This window comes from Chrysemys picta, chromosome 4, assembly GCF_011386835.1.
Source record: "Chrysemys picta bellii isolate R12L10 chromosome 4, ASM1138683v2, whole genome shotgun sequence".
Taxonomy (NCBI): domain Eukaryota; kingdom Metazoa; phylum Chordata; order Testudines; family Emydidae; genus Chrysemys; species Chrysemys picta.
The window spans coordinates 36385834-36405418 of record NC_088794.1 but is presented as its reverse complement, the minus strand read 5'-3'; the positions used below and the strand labels follow the sequence as shown (position 1 = coordinate 36405418).

General features: G+C 44.7%; 1 protein-coding gene across 14 annotated transcripts in view; it reads right to left on the bottom strand.

Annotated features, from left to right (window-relative positions):
* The window catches only part of BRSK2 (BR serine/threonine kinase 2), a 441793-nt gene that overhangs the window by 44149 nt on the left and 378059 nt on the right, over positions 1 to 19585 (bottom strand). For 6 of the 14 annotated variants that reach the window (XM_005307786.4, XM_005307784.4, XM_008164498.2 and 3 more), the window contains exons 10-14: positions 19302 to 19466; positions 18398 to 18495; positions 10821 to 10971; positions 6754 to 6819; positions 2760 to 2783 (exon numbers count right to left, since the gene is read on the bottom strand). In XM_005307786.4, coding sequence (XP_005307843.1) covers positions 2760 to 2783; positions 6754 to 6819; positions 10821 to 10971; positions 18398 to 18495; positions 19302 to 19466 — 504 coding nt within the window. The remainder of the gene's footprint in view (positions 1 to 2759; positions 2784 to 6753; positions 6820 to 10820; positions 10972 to 18397; positions 18496 to 19301; positions 19467 to 19585) is intronic. The other 8 variants (XM_042840120.2, XM_065592023.1, XM_065592024.1 and 5 more) reach the window with 2 other exon arrangements.

Genomic DNA, 19585 nt, shown 5'->3' with positions numbered 1-19585 from the left:
ATCACTCTTTGGGTTAGACTACACTAGAAGTGTTACATTGGCACAGCTGCACCAATGCCTTTTTCACACCCCTGAGTGACGTAAGTTACATGGACTTAAGCGGTAGTGAAGAGCTGCCCTTTATCTATTTACTTACCACACTGGAGAGTCTAGTGTGATTTATCACCACCCTAAATAGGTGCCGAAAAAAGTCTTTAGGATGGGATTTTCAAAAGCCCCTAAATCATTTAGGGGCACAAGTCCCTTTAATTTTCAAAGGGCTGTCTGCTCCAAAGTGCTTTTGAAAACCCTAGCCTCATACTACACCATTCTATATAGGCCACATATTTTTCAGAAACAAGCTATTTTAGAAAGTTTTTTTAAAATGTGATTGTTGCTATTTCTCATACTCATCCTCTGGTGAAGCCATCTTCCTTAGCACCATCAGATCGAGTTGTGAATGAAATCTGTATGATGCCATTTACCCTTGGGTCTAAGTAACCTTCTCAGGCTAGGTCTACACTACCCGCCTGAATCGTCGGGTAGAAATCGATCTCTCGGGGATCGAATTATCGCGTCTCGTCGGGACGCGACAATCGATCCCCGAATCGACGCTCTTACTCCACCAGCGGAGGTGGGAGTAAGCGCCGTCGACGGGGAGCCGCGGAGGTCGATTTTGCTGCCGTCCTCACAGCGGGGTAAGTCGGCTCTGATAGGTCGAATTCAGCTACGCTATTCGCGTAGCTGAATTCGCGTATCTTAAATCGACCCCCCCCTGTAGTGAAGACCTGCCCTCAGATAGACCACAGGCCTATTGATTCTCTCAAAGAGCAATCTAAACCCCTCATTAACTCCTAGTACACTGGGGTTCGTTTGTTCAAACTATTCAAAATCTATATAGTTAAGAAAAAACTGGTTTTGTCTCTTTTCTGTCGGCAGTTTCTGAAAAGCACCACCAAAGAATTGTTTTACTTCTGCTTAAAAACAGAATCCAGTGTAGAATCTAAACCAGACTTTACATTCAGTTTCTCTCTGAATAAAACTCATAGATTTTTTTAAATAAGATCACAGGTAAAATTCAGTGCCTCATAGCAGTGGTGAATTCACTATTAGGAGAATGATTGTTTCTAATAAAGTTGTACTGGATGGGGTAAGTTTGGTCCCAGGTTCTTGTATTGCGGCCTTCAAAATGGGCTCGGTTCATGATGTTTAGTGAGTGCGGTATACAGTCCTGTAACCAGCATTTTAGCTGTTCGCAGCCAGGAGCTGTGCTCCCAAGAATGGGAACCTGCAGCATGCATGCACCGTATGGTAGATGCATCAGACTTGCATCCCAGGGTGGTGCAAACAGTGGCTGAGATTTTGGATTTGTCCAAACTCTGTAGATGGCTTTGAAAATCTCAGCCAAACGCATCCAGCCAGTCGCTTGCTCATTTCTTTTACAGCACAAATTAGGTCAAATTAGACACAAACCGAGCTCCTTCTTGTTTTTCACTTGATCGTTTAAATGAAAAATCAAGATTCTTAAACCACAACAAAATGTCTAAAACCTTCCAGAATGCCACACGATCTAATACGTGAGAGACAGCAGGACGGTTGGTCTGTGAACATGCCAAGCCATGCTCTATTACCTAATCTCTCTTTAGCTTTTAATTTTTAGCATCAACCAGAAACATTTTTTCCCCTGTGCAAAGTTGATCACAAGAGTAATAAATAGTAGGGATACCACCAATTATATAATATCAGGATGGCACCTCAGAGTGTGGGGCTGTATTGTCTTATGCCCCAATCTTAATTTTTACTACAAGGCACAACATTTGCTACCCTGAATTGCTACAGTGAAGTCAATGGGTCTAATCCTGGTAGTAAGTCCTACACCTTGTAGTATATGTCTGCAGTTTCAGGCCCTTGGATGCAGACACACATGGGGAAAAGAGTAGGGGGAGAGGGGACTTGCACCCTTCTGCACACCCTAGGTGATGATATTAAACAGCATCATCTTGTTTAATTAGAGTATCCCGGTTACACTTTATATTTAGGTTCCATTTATAATTGTTTTATAAAGGGTTAATAAATCACTAAGAGATGTTATATGCATGTTACAGACCTGAGTAGCACATATTATAGGTGGTTATAGCTACAACATTAGAAGGTGCTATACATGGTTATAACCCCTGGTTCTAAGCATCTACTGACTTGCTGGACAATCTATTACAATTTATTAAAGCATATTAATAATTTATTATCCATTTAATAACTATTAATAAATGAAACTCCATCTAAAGTGTGACCATATTCCTAGTGGAAAAAGAACTTGTGCTAAGAGGAGGGAAAATACCCAGGAATTATTTTAGACCATGTGTGGGTTTTAGCTTCATCTTGGGGGAATGGGGGGGAAAAGGACGTTGTTATTCAAATATCAATAATCAATCAGGTATGCCATACAGACATGAAAAGTGCAATAAGTGGGGAAGGAGTTTTCATTCTCAAAGTGTCTTAGTATCTGCATAGTGTCAGAGATTAGTTTTGTGTTCCCTGACACATTAAAATCAAACAAACAAAAGAAGAAGAGAAGTATATAGAGTGTGTGACTCCAACACACACACACATACACCCCCCTGACACACACACAAATGCTTCTTCCCACATCTCTCTCATTATTAAAAAGTTTCATTTGATCAAGTCTATACATCTATATTTGTTAACTTTGCAAGTTAAAAAAATCTCTCTATAAGATATAACAAGTCCAACAACAGGTATAATCCAAAACTGGAGCTTACCCCAATGCATCAGCACTCGTCATCCTTGGAAGGGGGAAATAAAGAGAGGAGAGAAAGAGAGAGAAAGAGAGGGGTGGGGGACGACGTGGAGGCAGGTGGAGAGAAGAGTACGAAAAGCAAAGTGAAATACTGTTCAGAGAACCGAATGGTCAGAATTATTGCCACAGGTGCCTCCCGCTCAGGAGACCAGGAATGCGAGGGGACAGTTTCATTTACTAGACAATGATTTCCATACTGCACACAAACAGTCAGACTTTTGCATTTGGGAACTGGGAATCGGGAGAGAATATACTAAGGTGTTACGAGAAACCAACACCACCCAACTGAACCAGTCAGCAGAGCTGGGGGTTTGTGTTCCTTGTTTTGTTTTCATAACATCTCTTAGCTGAAGAACAGTTAGATCAGAGTGTTAAAAAGGAGGCTGATCTCTTTGCACCCATTTTGCTCAGCACAGTGTCCCGCTGCCCCTCAAACTGGCCTGGCGAGAAGCATCTTTTTCTATGCATGAACTGGGAATGGTATTGGTCATTAAAATACACATTTCTGAGCCAGTCTGGGAGCCCAGTGAGTGAGACTGTAGGCAAAGTTGAAGCCATGCTTTGATACTAGCTTAATAGTCATGAGGGAGCATTTACTGTGTTAAAATCAGGGATTCAAATTAGCTGGGTCATGCCAGTACTTATCCCTGGGGATGTGATCCTGTACTCCAGAATCTAATTTTTTATTTAAAATAAATCAAGCCTCCAGGCCTTAGAAGTTGCAGAGATAGCCTTCCAATGTGAACAGAGTGTAAACCAAACCTAAAAGAGGTGTGAACTGTTCATTTATCCCCATGGTATGTCGACTCTTAAGCTTGATGGTAGCAATTCAAATATTCAACACTTAATTTTTCATTGCTGATCAAAGCACGCAAGGAAGAGGTAGGATTATTTTTATTAAACTTTCTATGCCCTGATTGTCTTGTGAGCTAGATTGGGAGACTATCAATGTCTATTATTTTTTCAATCTGACCATTGATTAATGTGAAAAACTCTGGTTTGATATTAAACCAAACTCCAAGTAGGATAGAAACATTTCTCTCTCTCTCTCTCTCTCCAGTTTCTGTAACAGGCCCCCTAGCTGTCAGAATTACCCAATGGCAGGTCAATCCTTCACAAGATGATCACCACCATAAATGCCAAATTCAGTATTTGCCAAGTCGATTTCACAGTTTACTTATAAACACAGCCAGATGTGCTTCTTGTTACGTGACTGTTCCGAACGCTGTGCCAGGCAACGTGGGGGTGGATCTTAAGAAAACTTAAGACTCACATACAATTTAAAAAAAAAGTCACTATATTGTACGTTGACAGAGAGGTGGAAAGAAGCATTATAGTGAGTGCTTTTTCATATGCATGAGTGACACTCCATTGGTACTTGGTTTGGAGTTATAATTTGGATAAGATCCTAATTCATATGCATAGGGCCAAACCCTGTTCTCAGTTACATCAGTGAAAATCCATTTAAACAGATGTAACCGAGAGCAGGATTTGGCTCCTAGTGTGTGCGTACATATATAAAATACACCCATACTCACACACACTGTACTGAAATACATACATAATGTGTGTATATAGATTTATTCACTTTTCTTTCATTGTGAGTTATTTTCCCCAAAGGGAAAGGCACTGAGGATTTTAACAAAGAACAGAAAGCCAATTGAGACTAGGGGAAAGGGAGATGGGAAATGAGGTTAAAAAAATAACAAACCCAGGACACAATAGACCCAGCAGCGCAGACATGTGCATTCCCTGCAATATTGAAGCAAGTGAACTACGGAGCTGCAGAAACCCAGATACAGAAGAAGGAAAGCGTTGAAAGGAGCGAGAGGGAGCTAAAAGAGAGAAAAGAGAGAGAAGAGAGGGACAGTGGCCTCAGCTACTAAGACAACCATGTGCATCTAGAGGGGGAGGATCCTTAAAGATGCAGTATTCCTTTTAAAAAAGAGAAATCAAAAAACTGGAGAATGAAATGTTGGCCAACGATTTAGTGGCCACCATGATTAGTTAGCCCCAGAGGGGTCATTTTGCTGGGGTTCTCTTTGCTGCCCTTCCTTCCTCTCCCTGCTCCATTAGCAGATCTGAAGACTATTTCCCTTAGCCTCCCACTCCTTTTCCCATCTTGGAGACCCTTTCAACTTAACACCGAGAAAGATAAAACTGTGGCGGGAGGTGGCAGGGAATGTGCCAATCCATCTCTTTCCTCATCGCTCTCCTTTCAATAAAGAGGCCCCTAGGAGGTTCTCCTGCAGAAGTCCAGCCCAGCCCTCCTGCCCTCTGAAAACATCTCCTCTGTGATGTAGCTAGAAGTGCAGTTGTGTCTTTAGGGGATTCTCCCAGCAGTTCCTGAAGTGTCATCTTCTCCACCCTTTGCACAGCTGCAGAAGAAGTGCAAAGGGAAACCAATGGAGCTGGGGAGACTTAGGAGACAGTTCTCGTGTCACAAACTAGATGAAAAGGCATTTCTTGCTGGGTCTCATACAAGTGAGTACCTGGCATGCTGTCTCAGGATCTGTCCCTTCATCTGCTGGCAAACTCAGTGCTCTCCCTGCTTCTTTTCTGTGGAAGCCGCAGGGCCCTTAAACTGTGTGTTCAATTGACTGTGTCGGTCTGTGAAAGGCTGATAGGGAGATTGTCACCCTCACACATGGGCAGTCTCTAAAGGTTTATATTGAAAGGGCCGTGATTATATTAAACTGGAAAGGTTTCTGTATAAAGGGAAGCAGGGTTCCTCCAGATTTGTTGTGGAACCTTGAGAAACCTTCAACTTTCCTCCCACTTCAGTGCCAAGGAGCAGTCTCCGTCCATCTGGCTGTGGCTTTTGTTGCTGGCCCCTTAACTGGATGGATTTGTGAGTTAATGTCACAATATAAATGCCCAGTATTGTTGTTATTATTACAGACTGTTAATTGACAGGGTGTTCCCTCTGCCACCCACTTTCCCCACGAGACTTGCACATGGCCCAATGGGCAGGAAATCCCATAAAGACATAACCACACTGGCTCAGGGTGCAAGAGATAAGGACTGGGGCAAAAGTCAAGGGTTTTTAAGCACTGTCTTTATCATGTAGCATAGGAGGGCTACAATATGGTGGGGAATTACCCATTGTGTTATAGCTCGCTGTTAGCACCAGAACAGAGCTCCACCACTCTGGTGTTCAGTGTTTCACAACACCCCCTTCCTCCAAAAGGCTAAATTAATTTTGTAAATGAACCCAAGAGTCTCTATTTAAATTCCCAGATTCGGTGGCCTCTCTGCCCCGGCCCCATTTGCCTCTCTCGGCAGCAGTCGGGAGTTGCCCTTTCGCTTATTCTTTCCCAGCTACCTGCAACTATTTCCTGAGCCACTGAGTCTACAGCATCCTGATTCAATCTCACCCACAAATATTCCTTTTCTTTCTCTCTCTGCTCGTGTATCTACAACAGCCTTAAAGAGCCTGCCCCTTGGCTGAAGGCATTTTTCTTCCCACCATTGCTACCGCTGGCTCAGCTGCACTGGAGTTAGCCATGATGGGAGTGTAGTGTAGACAGAGCTCCACGTGACTGCTGGCCTTTAAAGCTCAGTGTTTTCGGCCTTTCTTAAAGCAGGTTCAGGTAAGACGGTGGTTTAAAATACCAGTCCCCTTTCTACACTGGTACTCCCACCATTGTGAACACCCAGGGAGGCTGATACAGTGGTAGCAATAATACGAAATTTTAGGGGGAAATCCTAATACAGACATAGCCTGTGCATGAAGCCTTTGGGGACAGATTCGTATGAAGGGTTGTATATAAAAATACATAGCATTCTACTGCAGAAGACACACACAACCCCCCCCCCCCCCCAAAACACCGCCCACCGTCCCTGGCTCTCTCTAGGCATGAGCAGCTGCATCCCCACATGGAGAAGATAAGTGCTGCATCTTTAAGGTCTCAGCAGTGAGGTAGAGGAGAGGAACAGATTGTCAGTGTTTATACCTTTCTTCTTTGTTGAATTTGGGATTGGCTTCAGAGATATCCAGGCTTTTACTGAACATTGTTTTACTATGGCAGGAACAAAGTGAGAAAACAGAGTTACTAATATGGACATTCATAAAAGAGATTCACCTGAAAGCGTCCCTGACTCTAAGCCCTCCCAACCCACGTCCTCTTTAAAGCAAATCTCCAAAACACTTTTCCTGCTCCTTTCTGAACTATGGCTCCATCCTGAATGGTGCTGATCATCTCTTGAAGGTGCTGAGCGTCCTCAACTCCCAGTCCCACTGGCTTTGGTGAGAGCTGAGGCCTTCAGCACATGGCAGAATCAGACCCCGGTAGAAGTATTCTCTAAGAGTCGACTCCCAGCCTGTCATGGTCTGTGACCTCCACAACAAACACACCCCAACACCCTGCTCCCCATTACTGCACTGAAAACCCCAGCTGGAGTCCACTTGCTCACATTTCTCACTGGAGATCGACCATGCTTGAATGTGAAAATAGCAAAGCCCTCCTTACTGCTGCTGGGAATCTGAAAGCCTTTCCGGGAAGTCATTAACACTAAGCACACACTGGGCACAGATTCAAAACTGCAAGCAGATCGTATTAAAGGCCTCTTTTATTTTTCTACTCTTCATGGCTCGTTCCTGCCAGTCCCACACCCCTCTCCATCCCTCAGAAAGAACCATTCTGATTCCCAAACTTGGTGAGAATCCCAGCAGCTGAGAAGCAGGACTCTAAAAGCCTCGCTAAAGGAGGTCTATGTTATGTGTTAGCTCTGTGTTATGTGGATAGCTGCTCTACACAATACAGCCTGCCAGCACTGGCTGCTATTTCACTCGTGCTATCCACCTCAGCAACCCACAAGAAAAAGAATGGAAGGAAAATGAATAGTTGATGGAATCAACTTTAGGAAGTTTGAGCAAATCTTCTCAACTCTGACCCTTGCCACTGTGAAAATTCTGGCACCCCAGCAGAGGTTCCAGCTGCTGCAGGGGTAGCAGGCGCCACCTAAAGAAGGGGCTGTCCATTTCACAAGATTCTTAGTGCCATGAGGTGTCTACAGTGTTCTGTGCACCTATCCCCTCCCCTCTGACGTTTCTCCTGGCAGGAGTGAAGCTGTGGCTTCTAGGAGGAGCCAAGCAGTCTGAAATGGGTGGGAAAGAAAAGCACTGGCAGTGGTGTAGCTCAGTACCATTCTCCCCTTCAATACATTTGGGCTGGCTAAAAGCAGGATAAAACCAAACCTAACCACCAGATGTGGGTGTTTGTGTGCTTTTAGTGTGTCACATACAGTCAGAGAAACAACAGAGAGCACTTAGAGGGGCCAACGCCATTGTTTCAAGCAGAGCTGGATGTAAGCTGGAAGCCAGTCATTGTGCGGGACTTCACTTGTTCCACTGTTCTTCTCCAGGACTAAGTCACTGAAGGGCTATGTTTTTTCCTAATGCTTTCAGCACAAAAGCCCTTTTACCAACCTGTTGGGTTTGAGTCCCCTATTTCAAGCTTGAGTGGCTATTCTAAGAGGATATCAAACCCATAATATCAAGCGTAGAGGCTCCTGTGGTCCCAGGCTGGGTGCCAAGTGTGTTATTTATCCACATACAACTGGAGGCTATCACATGCATCCCCTTTCTGCAAATAAACAGATGTTCACTGCAGTGGGACTAAAACACAAGTCACAGGGGAGTGCTTTGCCCACTGAGCTAGAGAAGCATCTCTGGTAGCTTATGAAGGAAGCAATAGGTGTATATTTCCTGGTGTTTACAGTCATTCATCTCTAACTAGGACTGTCTCCTCAGTCTCTCTTCACCTTCCCAATGCAGTACAATCCTCCTGGAATAAAGCAGTGGATATCCATCTGCCGAGACTGAGAATACCAGGGCAGCACCACCCCCTGAAAGTCACAGGGCTAAGAAGAAGTGCTGCAAAATCCACCCTCTGTGGGTCACTTGCTGCTGAATACTGTACAGCTAGCCTTAAAAAGCCTGATTCTTGGCTGCAGGCACCTAGCGTTTTGTTACTGACTGTTCTGACAGATGGTGCCCCTATCAGCAGTGCACCCTCCCCAGACACTCTCCATGCAGTGGCATTTGTTAACGAAGCCAGCTCACGTTATAAATCATCACACTGCCAGCAACTCATACTGTGCCATTGTCATCTACAGATGTGGAGAGTGTTTGAGTAATGAAAGCTTGAGCCTGAAATAAAATAGCACCTTCCCCTTAACCTCTTCCAAAATATGCACCACTGAACTGGGCATCATCCCTCATAATGTCAGCGTGTGCCCCTCCACTGTCCTTGATCAGACCTGTATGTTTTGCTTTAGCTGAAGTTGTCTGCTGCACACACACTCCCAGTGTATCCCTTCTGATTGTCCCTGATACCTTTGGCATGAGTCCTGCCTTCTTTAACCTAGAGTCATCCCTCATTGACATGCCGCCAATGCATCTCTCTCCAGTGTCTCTGAGATAATCTCAGACATCCCCCTTGTGTCTCTTTCCACTGATCACCTCATATTGCAACATTTTCCAATTGTGGGGGAAAGTGGGACATTCAAAGCAAAACGAGCCCTTGATTTCCCCTTTTTAGCTTTCTGACACATTTATTATGGACTCACAAGCCAAAGGTGAGAGGTGGCAGGGAGCATTCCAACTATCAGAACAGATCAGGATCAGGCCAGGAAGCTTTACGCTGGTGGAATGATTTGCTCCTAACTCAATTTGTCTGTATCACCATTATTCCTGGTTCCTCTTTGTTGTTCCACCTAGGTAAATGCTCCCCGCAAGCAACTGCAAAGTACAGCAACTTACTAAGGCAACAAACTGTCTGCAGCTGGGGTGCCGAAGTCCGCACAGTGCACCAGTGGCTGTCTCATACATGAGACCTTCATGGGCCAGCAGGGCCTCCAGGTACCAGGACTGGATATGAAAGGCGAGATGGGGAAAAGGTGGATGTTTGATTTTAGTGACTACTGCTTGGTAACAGTTTGTTCCCAGGGTGCTCAGCCTTATTCTTCATTCTACCTTCTTTGACATCAGTGGCCTCTGTGAAACACATGTTTCTCCAAAACAGCTACCTGATCATTATACAGATCCTTTTATTTCACTGTCAGATGGGGGGGGGGGGAGGAGGGGAAATAAAGCTGGGGTCCTGTCTGACCTATGATGAGGAACCTTTCAGACACTGAATCTTAAGGATACCCAGCCATGGACCCCAGGAATAAATCCTAGCAGCTCTCGGGGAATAGCTTTCTTCACTCTAGGGCTAGAACTGCCTCAGTCATCCAATAAGAATCGCAGGCAGTTCTAAGGGCCTCTGAACGTCTTTATTTCATGCTCTTCGCCCAGCTGTCAGCCAGCAAAAGGAGCTTCTGGGCACAGGAGACTCTTCCTGAGCAGATCTTAACAGCTGAGGGAAAAGACCATGTCACAAAAGCTGAGTTACAAGCGAAAGCATTGACAGTCTATGTACGTGTGATGTTCTTGGATACAGATTGATATCTCTCTGTGTAATTCCAAATACACATGCTTCCTTTCTGCCTTTCGTTAGTGTGGCCATCCTGTAATGAGCGTGGAGAACGGCTCCTTGGTACAACACAACCAGAAGGGCAGCTCACACAGCAGTTCCCCTGGGCACACCATTCCCTCCACTCCTCTCCAGCATATCACAACAGCAGCAGTTTCCTTGCAGATGAGAGAACTGGAATGATACATACCCACCACGCTTAAGAAATCCAGTGAGCTATGAGCGTCAGGGCCATACTGAGTTTGACAGCAGCCCTGAGAGGCACCCAAAGGAGTCTGGTAGGGTTTCTCCAGATTCATACTATTCTCATGACACCAGTGTCAAGGGTCTCAGTAGGATTCTGAGTAAAAGGGTTCAGTGGACAGGACCCTCATGCCATGGACAGAACTGATACGATGGTGCCAGTAACCACGAGTGCTGCTGGATGTTTCTACACATGCTGGTGAAGATAGAACATTTTCTCAAACTCCTCCTGTGTAGAGGGGAAGTAGGGGAGGCCAGGAGCACGGGGTTCATCTTTCCTGGCTATGGGGGCTACCTACCTCTGTCCATGCTGTGCCATTTCAATAGCTCTGCGAGCTGGGACCGGCGAACCGCCATCTGTCACGCTGAGAACCTCCATCGACTTCCTTTCTGGCCGCCGCTTCCCATGCCGGTTCAGCATTGGGGAGTCCACACGCTTCCTAGGGGGATCTTTGCACAGAGAGAATGCAGTCAGCTGAGTCTGGCTGGGGCCCATCTCCCCCCACAACCTGGCAGCCCCCACTCAGCAATCCCCCTCGCACCTCTCCCCACAGAGAGAGGGCTGATTGTCCCCTGACGAAGGGGAAGGAACATTTGCAATCTCCTCTTCCCCAAGTCCCAAATTTCACCTCTTCACGGATGCCAAACAATGCATATGTCTCAGATGCTGCTTGCAAACCTTCAAAAATCATCAAGGTTGATCTACCGAGCATGGGATGGGAGGAGAATGAGTGGTGGGGGGAAGAGAATGATATAGCCCTGAAAGTTTGGGGGTTTCTTTCCCCCCAACTTTCTTTTTACATTAAAAATTAAGGTCTTGTCTACCCTGGGTGACTCTATGGTGACTGGAGAGCTAGTGAAATGTATCTATCTATGGTGTTTATATGGCACTGGAGTAACTGAGCACTTCACAATCTGTAATGTGTTCATCCTCACAACACTCCTGTGAGGTAGGCCAGCGCTAGTATCCCTATTTCATAGATGGGGAGCTGAGGCACTAGAAACCAGATTTCTAAAGATATTTAGGCACCTAAAGATGCAGACAAGTTCCTAGAGAGATTTTCAAAAGCACCAACGTGCCTAATTCCCATGGAAATCTGGATCTTTAGTTGCTTAAATACCTTGCAAAATCTGGCCCTAAGTGACTTGCACAAGGTCACACAGGAAATCTGTGGTGGTGCAGGTCTCCTGAGTCCCCAGCTAGTGCCCTAATCACTGGATGATCCTGACTCTGATGGTAGCACACCCATACAGAGAAGGACAGCTGAGCAAGTGAGAGGAGAAGGGATTTTTTTTTAAAGTGAGGCTCTTTAAAATCCTTTTTGTTTGTATCTGTAAAGCCCTATCTAATTCCAATGACTAATGAATATCTTAGAGAGAGGACATTGTTTGCCTCTTCCATTGGAGAGCTCACAACAAACATTCTCTGAGACCCTTCCCCCACCAAAAGATCTGGTATTTCATAGAATCATAGAATAGCAGGGTTGGAGGGGATCTCAGGAGGTCATCTAGTCCAACCCCCTGCTCAAAGCAGGACCAATCCCCAGACAGATTTTTACCTAGTTCCCTAAATAGCCCCCTCAAGGATTGAACTCTGGGTTTAGCAGGCCAATGCTCAAACCACTGAGCTATCCCACGGAAACCCAGTTTTAACATTCCTGATACTTCTATTAATTATTAATTATTATTATTAAAATAATTATCATCATCAATATTGATACTCCGTTTATTTTTGTTACCCCATCCTCCACTGCTACCTCCACCCACTTGTTTGTTTCATCTCTCTCTTATGTCTTGATTGTAAGCCCCATAGGACAGGAACTATTATTTACTATATGTGCAAACAACGTGGAGCACAATGGGGTCGGACCGGTGTGAGGCCTCTAATCATTTTTAATATTTATCATTAACAATAATATGTTTCCTGTTAAAAAGGAAGCAGAAAAACAAACCAATAAATCAAAGAGGCAGCAAGATCCAATACAGGAATAACAGTGAGTGACTTCAACTGCACACAAATGAACTGGTCAAATGTGACATTGGGACAGGGTTTACAGAAATAATTTCTTGACAGTTTTAACGATTGCAGCTTCAAACAGCTAAGTCGAGAAGAGAAGCTGTTCTCCACTTAGTCTTACGTAACATGCTACTGTTGGTTCAAAAAGTAATTGTAGCTGAATCACGAAGCAACAGTGACCGGAATTTAATTAAGTTCAATGTTTTCAGCAAAGGGATGATATCAAAGACTAGCCTGGGGACACTAAACTTTAGAAAGGGAAACTTAAAAATAAAATAAAAGATTAAGCCAGTCTGAGAGAGGCTAACTCAAAAGCAAGGAAAGGAAAATCCTCAAATGCGGCATGGGGGTTACTTTGGCAGAGTAACAGAGTCACATAAGGTATGACTAACCCCCAACAACAAAGGAAGCAAGAAGGGAAGAAAAAAACCAGTCTAATCAAATGCCAAGATTCAAGGGGTAATTTGAGCCAAACCAGATCAAAATAGGAGGCTTCAGCAAATGGAAATCCAGACCCAGTGACACCCATAACATGGAGCATTAAGTACGGCAAGTCAAATGTAAACTGGGAGTTAGGAGAGAGCTAAGAAAGACTATGAAGAGCAATTAGCCAAAGACAAATACAAATTATCAGACATCCTGCAAATATATCAGAAGCGGGAAGCTTGTGGACAGGACAGTAGGTCAGCTGGCCCATCAGGGAGTAACGGGAGCAATTAAGGAGGATAAGGATATTGCTGAGAAACTAAATGATTCCTTTGCATTAAACTCCACCACATAAAATGTTGGGGAGATATCTACCTATTTTTTAAAACATATTAAAGATAAGAAACTGTCCAAAAACTAACAACAGCAAGTCATTAGGTTTGGCTGGGTTATACCCAAGACTTCTGCAGGAACACAAGGATAAAGTGGCTGAGCTGCTAACTAAAATATTCAATCTCTCCTTAAAATCAGTTACTATACCAGAGGGTTGGAGGGCAGCAAATGTTGAGCAATCCTGGGAATTACAGGTCAGTGAGTCTTACTTTAGTTTGGTGTCTTTCTATGTTGGCATGGACATATTCTTAGGATGGAAGACCAATGAACTATGAAGCATATTTACCAAGGAATATTGCTACAGGATGCCACTGAGGTTGTCATCAAAAGCTGAGGTGGTGTGTAAGAATGCCACGGATGGGCACAGACCAAACATTCAGCCACACTGTCTTAAGGACCTACCGAGAGATCGATCTGTGGTGTGCTCAATCTGCAAGTAGGCTACATCCCTTTGGGATTTGCCTTTGAGGTGATGATGATTGATGGTGATGATGAAGAAGTAGTAACCAAGTTGCACTAATAATTAAATACAGTTATCCTGCCACAGGCTGAAGGCAGCTGAAAGCAAGTTGGAGGCAGGCTGGAGCGTGTCATGGTTATGCAGGGTTCAGGAGGTGCCGCTGTAGATTTGGAGGAAGCTGTGTCACATGTTTTGCTTTACAAAGGGCTCCATAACAGGAGGGCTGGCCCTGCAGACTCCCCTCAGCTATCCTTCCACCACATTTTCCATTTAACCTTCAAAGCATCATTTTGCATTGAAGGTTCCTCTGACACAAGAGAAGATCTGTCAGCTTATAGACTCATAGACTCATAGACTCATAGACTTTAAGGTCAGAAGGGACCACTATGATCATCTGGTCTGACCCCCTGCACGCTGCAGGCCATAAAACCATCCCCGCCCCTTCCCTGAACTCTGCTGCTGAAGTCCCCAATCCTGTTATTAGTGACCTCAATCGGCAGAGACCCTCCTGCTAGAGATCCCTGCCCCATGCTGCGGAGGAAGGCGAAAAACCTCCAGAGGCTCAGCCAATCTGCCCTGGAGGAAAATTCCTTCCCGACCCCAAATATGGCGATCAGTAAGACCCCGAGCATATAGGCAAGAGTCTCCATCCTGACCCCTTTTAGCCATTATGCTATTTACCTACCATTGCTTGGTTTTCCTTGACAACTATGTTTTACCATTAAACCATTCCCTCCATAAACTTATCTAACTTAATCTTAAAGCCAGACAAGTCCCTCGCCCCCACCGTTTCCCTCGGAAGGCCGTTCCAATATTTCACCCCTCTAACGGTCAGAAACCTTCGTCTAATTTCAAGCCTGAACTTCCCCACGGCCAGTTTATATCCATTCGTTCTCGTATCCACGTTAGTACTAAGCTGGAATAATTCATCTCCCTCCCTTGTATTAATCCCTCTAATATATTTAAAGATAGCAATCATATCACCCCTCAGCCTTCGCTTGGTCAGACTAAACAACCCAAGCTCCTCTAGTCTCCTTTCATACGACAGGTTTTCCATTCCTCTGATCATCCTAGTGGCCCTTCTCTGCACCCGTTCCAGTTTGAGTTCATCTTTTTTAAACATGGGAGACCAGAACTGCACACAGTACTCCAAATGAGGTCTCACCAGCGCCTTGTACAACGGAAGCAGGACCTCCTTATCCCTACTAGATATACCTCGCCTAATGCATCCCAAGACAGCATTGGCTTTTTTCACCGCCACGTCACACTGTCGACTCATAGTCATCCTGCGGTCTACAAGGACCCCTAGGTCCTTCTCCTCTTCCGTTACTTCTAACCAATGCGTCCCCATCTTGTAACTAAAATTGTTATTGGTCATCCCCAAATGCATCACCTTACACTTTTCACTATTAAATTTCATCCTATTTCTGACACTCCAATTCACAAGCTCATTCAAGTCTCCCTGCAGGATATCCCTATCCTCTTCCGAATTTACAACGCCTCCCACCTTCGTATCATCCGCAAACTTTACCAGCCTACTCCTGCAATCGGTTCCGAGGTCAGTTATAAATAGATTAAATAAAATGGGTCCCAAAACCGAACCTTGGGGAACTCCACTGGTAACCTCCCTCCAACCCGACAGTTCACCCTTCAATACGACCCGCTGCATTCTCCCCATTAACCAATTCCTTATCCATCTCTGGATCTTCAAATCGATCCCCATGTTTTTCAGTTTAACCAATAATTCCTCATGGGGTACAGTATCAAACGCTTTACTGAAATCCAGGTATATTAGGTCCACCGCATTTCCCTTATCTAATAAATCCGTTACCTTCTCAAAGAAGGAGATCAGATTCGTTTGGCACGATCTGCCCTTCGTAAAACCATGTTGTAAATTATCGCAATTGCCACTACCCTCCAGGTCCTCAACTAATTTCTCCTTCAAAATTTTCTCTAACACCTTGCACACTACAGATGTTAAACTAACAGGCCTGTAGTTACCCGGATCACTTTTTTTCCCTTTTTTGAAAATAGGAACCACATTAGCTATTCTCCAGTCTAACGGGACCACCCCCGAGTTTACAGATTGTATCTCAGCTTCCAACCTCTCAGGTACGATTTGCGACAACGTCAGAGGACAGAAGCCCTCCCCGCAGAAGCTAAACTGGTGTTAACAAAATACCAACAAACAAGATTACACAGCAATGCGGAGAGCAAAAGGAGGAAGGTTTCCTGCTTGTGCACTTCTGCTCCCGGTGAAGCTTTGTGGCGAGAAAAGTAATAGAACATTGCCTCAAATGATGAAAAAGAAAACTTTCTCCTACGTCTCTGGGAAAGAGATATCTGCACACAGAGTGAAACAAACACAAAAAGGAAACCAGGAAGGGAAGGGTAGTTTATTGAGATAAGAGTCTGATCTCCCCTTTAGCTTCAACTGGAATTCAGAAGCCTATGCTCACAGCTTGCATCCATTCTTTCCAAGCTGTACCATACAAAGAAAGAGGAAGAGTTCAGTATGTGCGCAGGTACTTTTATTTGGCAAGTGCTCAGGCAACACGCATCTCTGAGGAACGTGGTCTCTCAGAGCAGTTATGATTAAATCCATTACCATTTCCCTTCGCCCTTCCTCTTCTCTCTTTGAGTAAGGTCAGTGCTCGTGGCTAATGAGGAGATATTCATCAGAAGCATGATTACTCTTACTTAAACTTTGCCCCATGTTCCCAGAGACACTGCTGGGAGCAGAGGAGATGGAAACGCCCTCTGGGAAAGGAAGTAGATCTTACTAACACTCAAATAATAATGCTTGGGGAGTCTACAATGTGCTATCACAGCACAGTGCTATCTCTGGCTCAAAGATAGCCTACCTCTATGGGGGAACTCTTTCTCACCCAGTGTAGAAAATTCCAATTCAGATGGTCAGTATTTGAACCAGCAAGTGAAAATGTTGTGGGAGGTACAGGATTGGGAGATGGGAGAAGAGGTATATGACATAGTTAGGGCATGGCTTTGCATTCACTTCTGCATTGGAGGTAATGATTCAATCACCTCTGCTACTACGGTTCAGTAGCAAAAGTATTTTGGTGAGCCCTGTCTCTGTGTTGCAAAATCATCTATCTAAGTCAAAAGTCAACGAGCCACTGTAGGAAGACAGGAATACACAGACATACACATACACACAAAACTTATGTGGTAGTGATATACTGTACATGTGATTAAATAGATAAATTACAGAACCATGTGATAAACTGCATTTATCAGGCATTTTTGACCACATTACCTACACTCTGCCTACTAACCCATCTCCAGCAGGAGCATGCTAACGTTCCAAACTCCCTGCAGCTTCAAGCAGGTGACATTGTTAAAAATCGGCCTGCCAGGTAAGTGTTTTATAGTTTCCTCCACATATGAGATGTCTTGGAAAAACTGCACAGACCTGAGGCCCAGGGCATGAGTCTTGGAGCAGTGACAGATTTAAAGTTCAATATTTCATCACACAGAAGGACTGGGAGAGTCCAAGCATTTCAATGGGATAGGCAGCACTTGCTTCTAGCCCTGAAGGTCATGAGATACTAGATCTAAAAACACAACACTACTATGTCCAACAATGCTATTTCAGGTACTTTTCTAAAATTTTAATAGTTACATATTTTTGATTCCCTTTGAGTCATGTATAGTTGAAGTCACTTAGACCAGCAGTTCTCAACCAGAGGTTTGAGGCCCCCTGGTGGGCCGTGAGCAGGTTTCAGGGGGTCTGCCGAGCAGGACTGGCATTAGACTCACTGGGGCCCAGGGCAGAAAGCCAAAGCTCCACCTCCCTAAGCCCTGCCACCCGGGCCAAAGCTGAAGCTTGAGCAACTTAGCTACGCGGGGCCCATTATGATGTGAGGCCCTGGGCAATTGCCCTGCTTGCTACCCCCTATATGCAGAAAACCAGTTGTTGTGACACAGGTGGGCCGTGGAGTTTTATTAGCACATTGTGGGGGCCTCAGAAAGAAAAGGGCTGAGAACCCCTGACTTAGACTGCAAGCTCTTTGGAGCCAGGAATGTCTTTTAGTTCTGTGTTTGTACAGCATCTAGCACAGTGGGGTCTCTGCCTGCGGCTTCACAATGCAAATAATAAGTAACAATAGTACTACAAGAGCACTATAGTGGTAAAGGAGCACCTGGCTATACAGACAAAAGGATACAATATGTAAGCCCAGTAAACATGTTTGAAAATTGTTCTAAAATATATTTAATATATAAATACTGCAGCGGAACTCATTCTGTACGGCCTGTGCAACTATAACGTGGTCATCTGTATTTCAGGCTGATAAAACCTTTCTAACGCAAATACAAAGGCCTGTTACACTGCCAGAGAGGTGTAAAAGGGCCTTAGTCACGTAGCTGAGAAGCAGACCTTTTACGTTTAGCTCAACAGCAGAGCTGACTTCCCCAGGCTGCTGGAGCCTCAGAGAACATTAGTACCATCATAGCCTGTTTCAGTGGAAAGGGGAGAGAGAATGCTAACAATAGGAAGATAAAGCCAAGAGGGACAGACTGAAATGGGTCAAAGGTGACGGGGACCCCGTTTGAAATACCTATTTCATTCCGAGGGGGCAGGTCCTCATCCTCATGACTGGGATACCTCTCTTTCCGATCAAGGAGAAGAAAATAAATCATTTTCTCTTGGTTTTCTCTGAAAAAAATAAATGAAGGGAGAAACCTTCTAACTTGCTGCAGATGCCAGAGAAAAAAAATGCAGATTACCGTTCCCTCATCAAACGCAATAGTTACAAATGTTCTAAATAACCCAAATCTAATTATCTCTTTTCTTATCTGGCCCCCGGCACCATATTATCTGAATGCCTTGATAACATCAATAGATTTGATCCTCCAAGGCCCCTCTGAGGAAGGCAGGTGTACCACCATTGTACAGATGAGGAACTGAGGCACAGGGTAAATATAAATGAATGGCCCAAGGCCAGACAGGAAGTTTGTGTCTGAGTCAGGAACTGAAGCTAGATCTCCTGGGTCCTAGTCTGGTGCCCACTAGATGATCCCTCATAATGCTTAGGAAAGCTGGCACAGCTCTGGAAACTGAAGTCTTTTATTTACCAACAGATGCAGGCACCGCACAGGCAGTAACCGTGCAAATTCCCCACGCTGTCCTGCCCATGTATGTGAATCCTCACCTGCAGATATCAACTCTGGAGGTTGAGAGAGGCAATTCTACCCTCCATGGGCCATTCAGCCCTTGATCTCTCTAACAAGGATGTCAGTTGCGATGGTAATTTATGTGATAGAGGGGCACCTATACTTTAAGAAATACACTGAGACCTCCCACTCCCTCCCAACTCATTTCCACTGAACAGCTGGGGCAGGAGAAATGACTATCGGTCCCTCCCAATCGGGGCCATCAGTGTTCTAGAAATAAAAGGTTCCATATCCCATTTCTAATCGCCTCTGACACCAAATCGATGTTAAGATTGAGTGAATGCTTACTCTTCCGACAACAGGTCCTGTAAGAGTTTATTTCGGTCGCGGAAGCAGCCTAACGAGTGCATGCTGTCTAACACGTCTGGATCAATGTCCTCCAGGGAAGGGAGAGAACGAATCTGCACCTTTCGAGGAATTGGTTGTTCCGGTTCTGGTTCATTCTTACCCCCTCTGTAATTGAGAGAGAAAGAGACAGAGACACAGAGAGAGAGGTGAACAAGTGAAACCCTTGCTCTGAGATAGAGGCTAAAACAACAAATGGAAAAAGAGTGTCAAAATTCCATTGATAT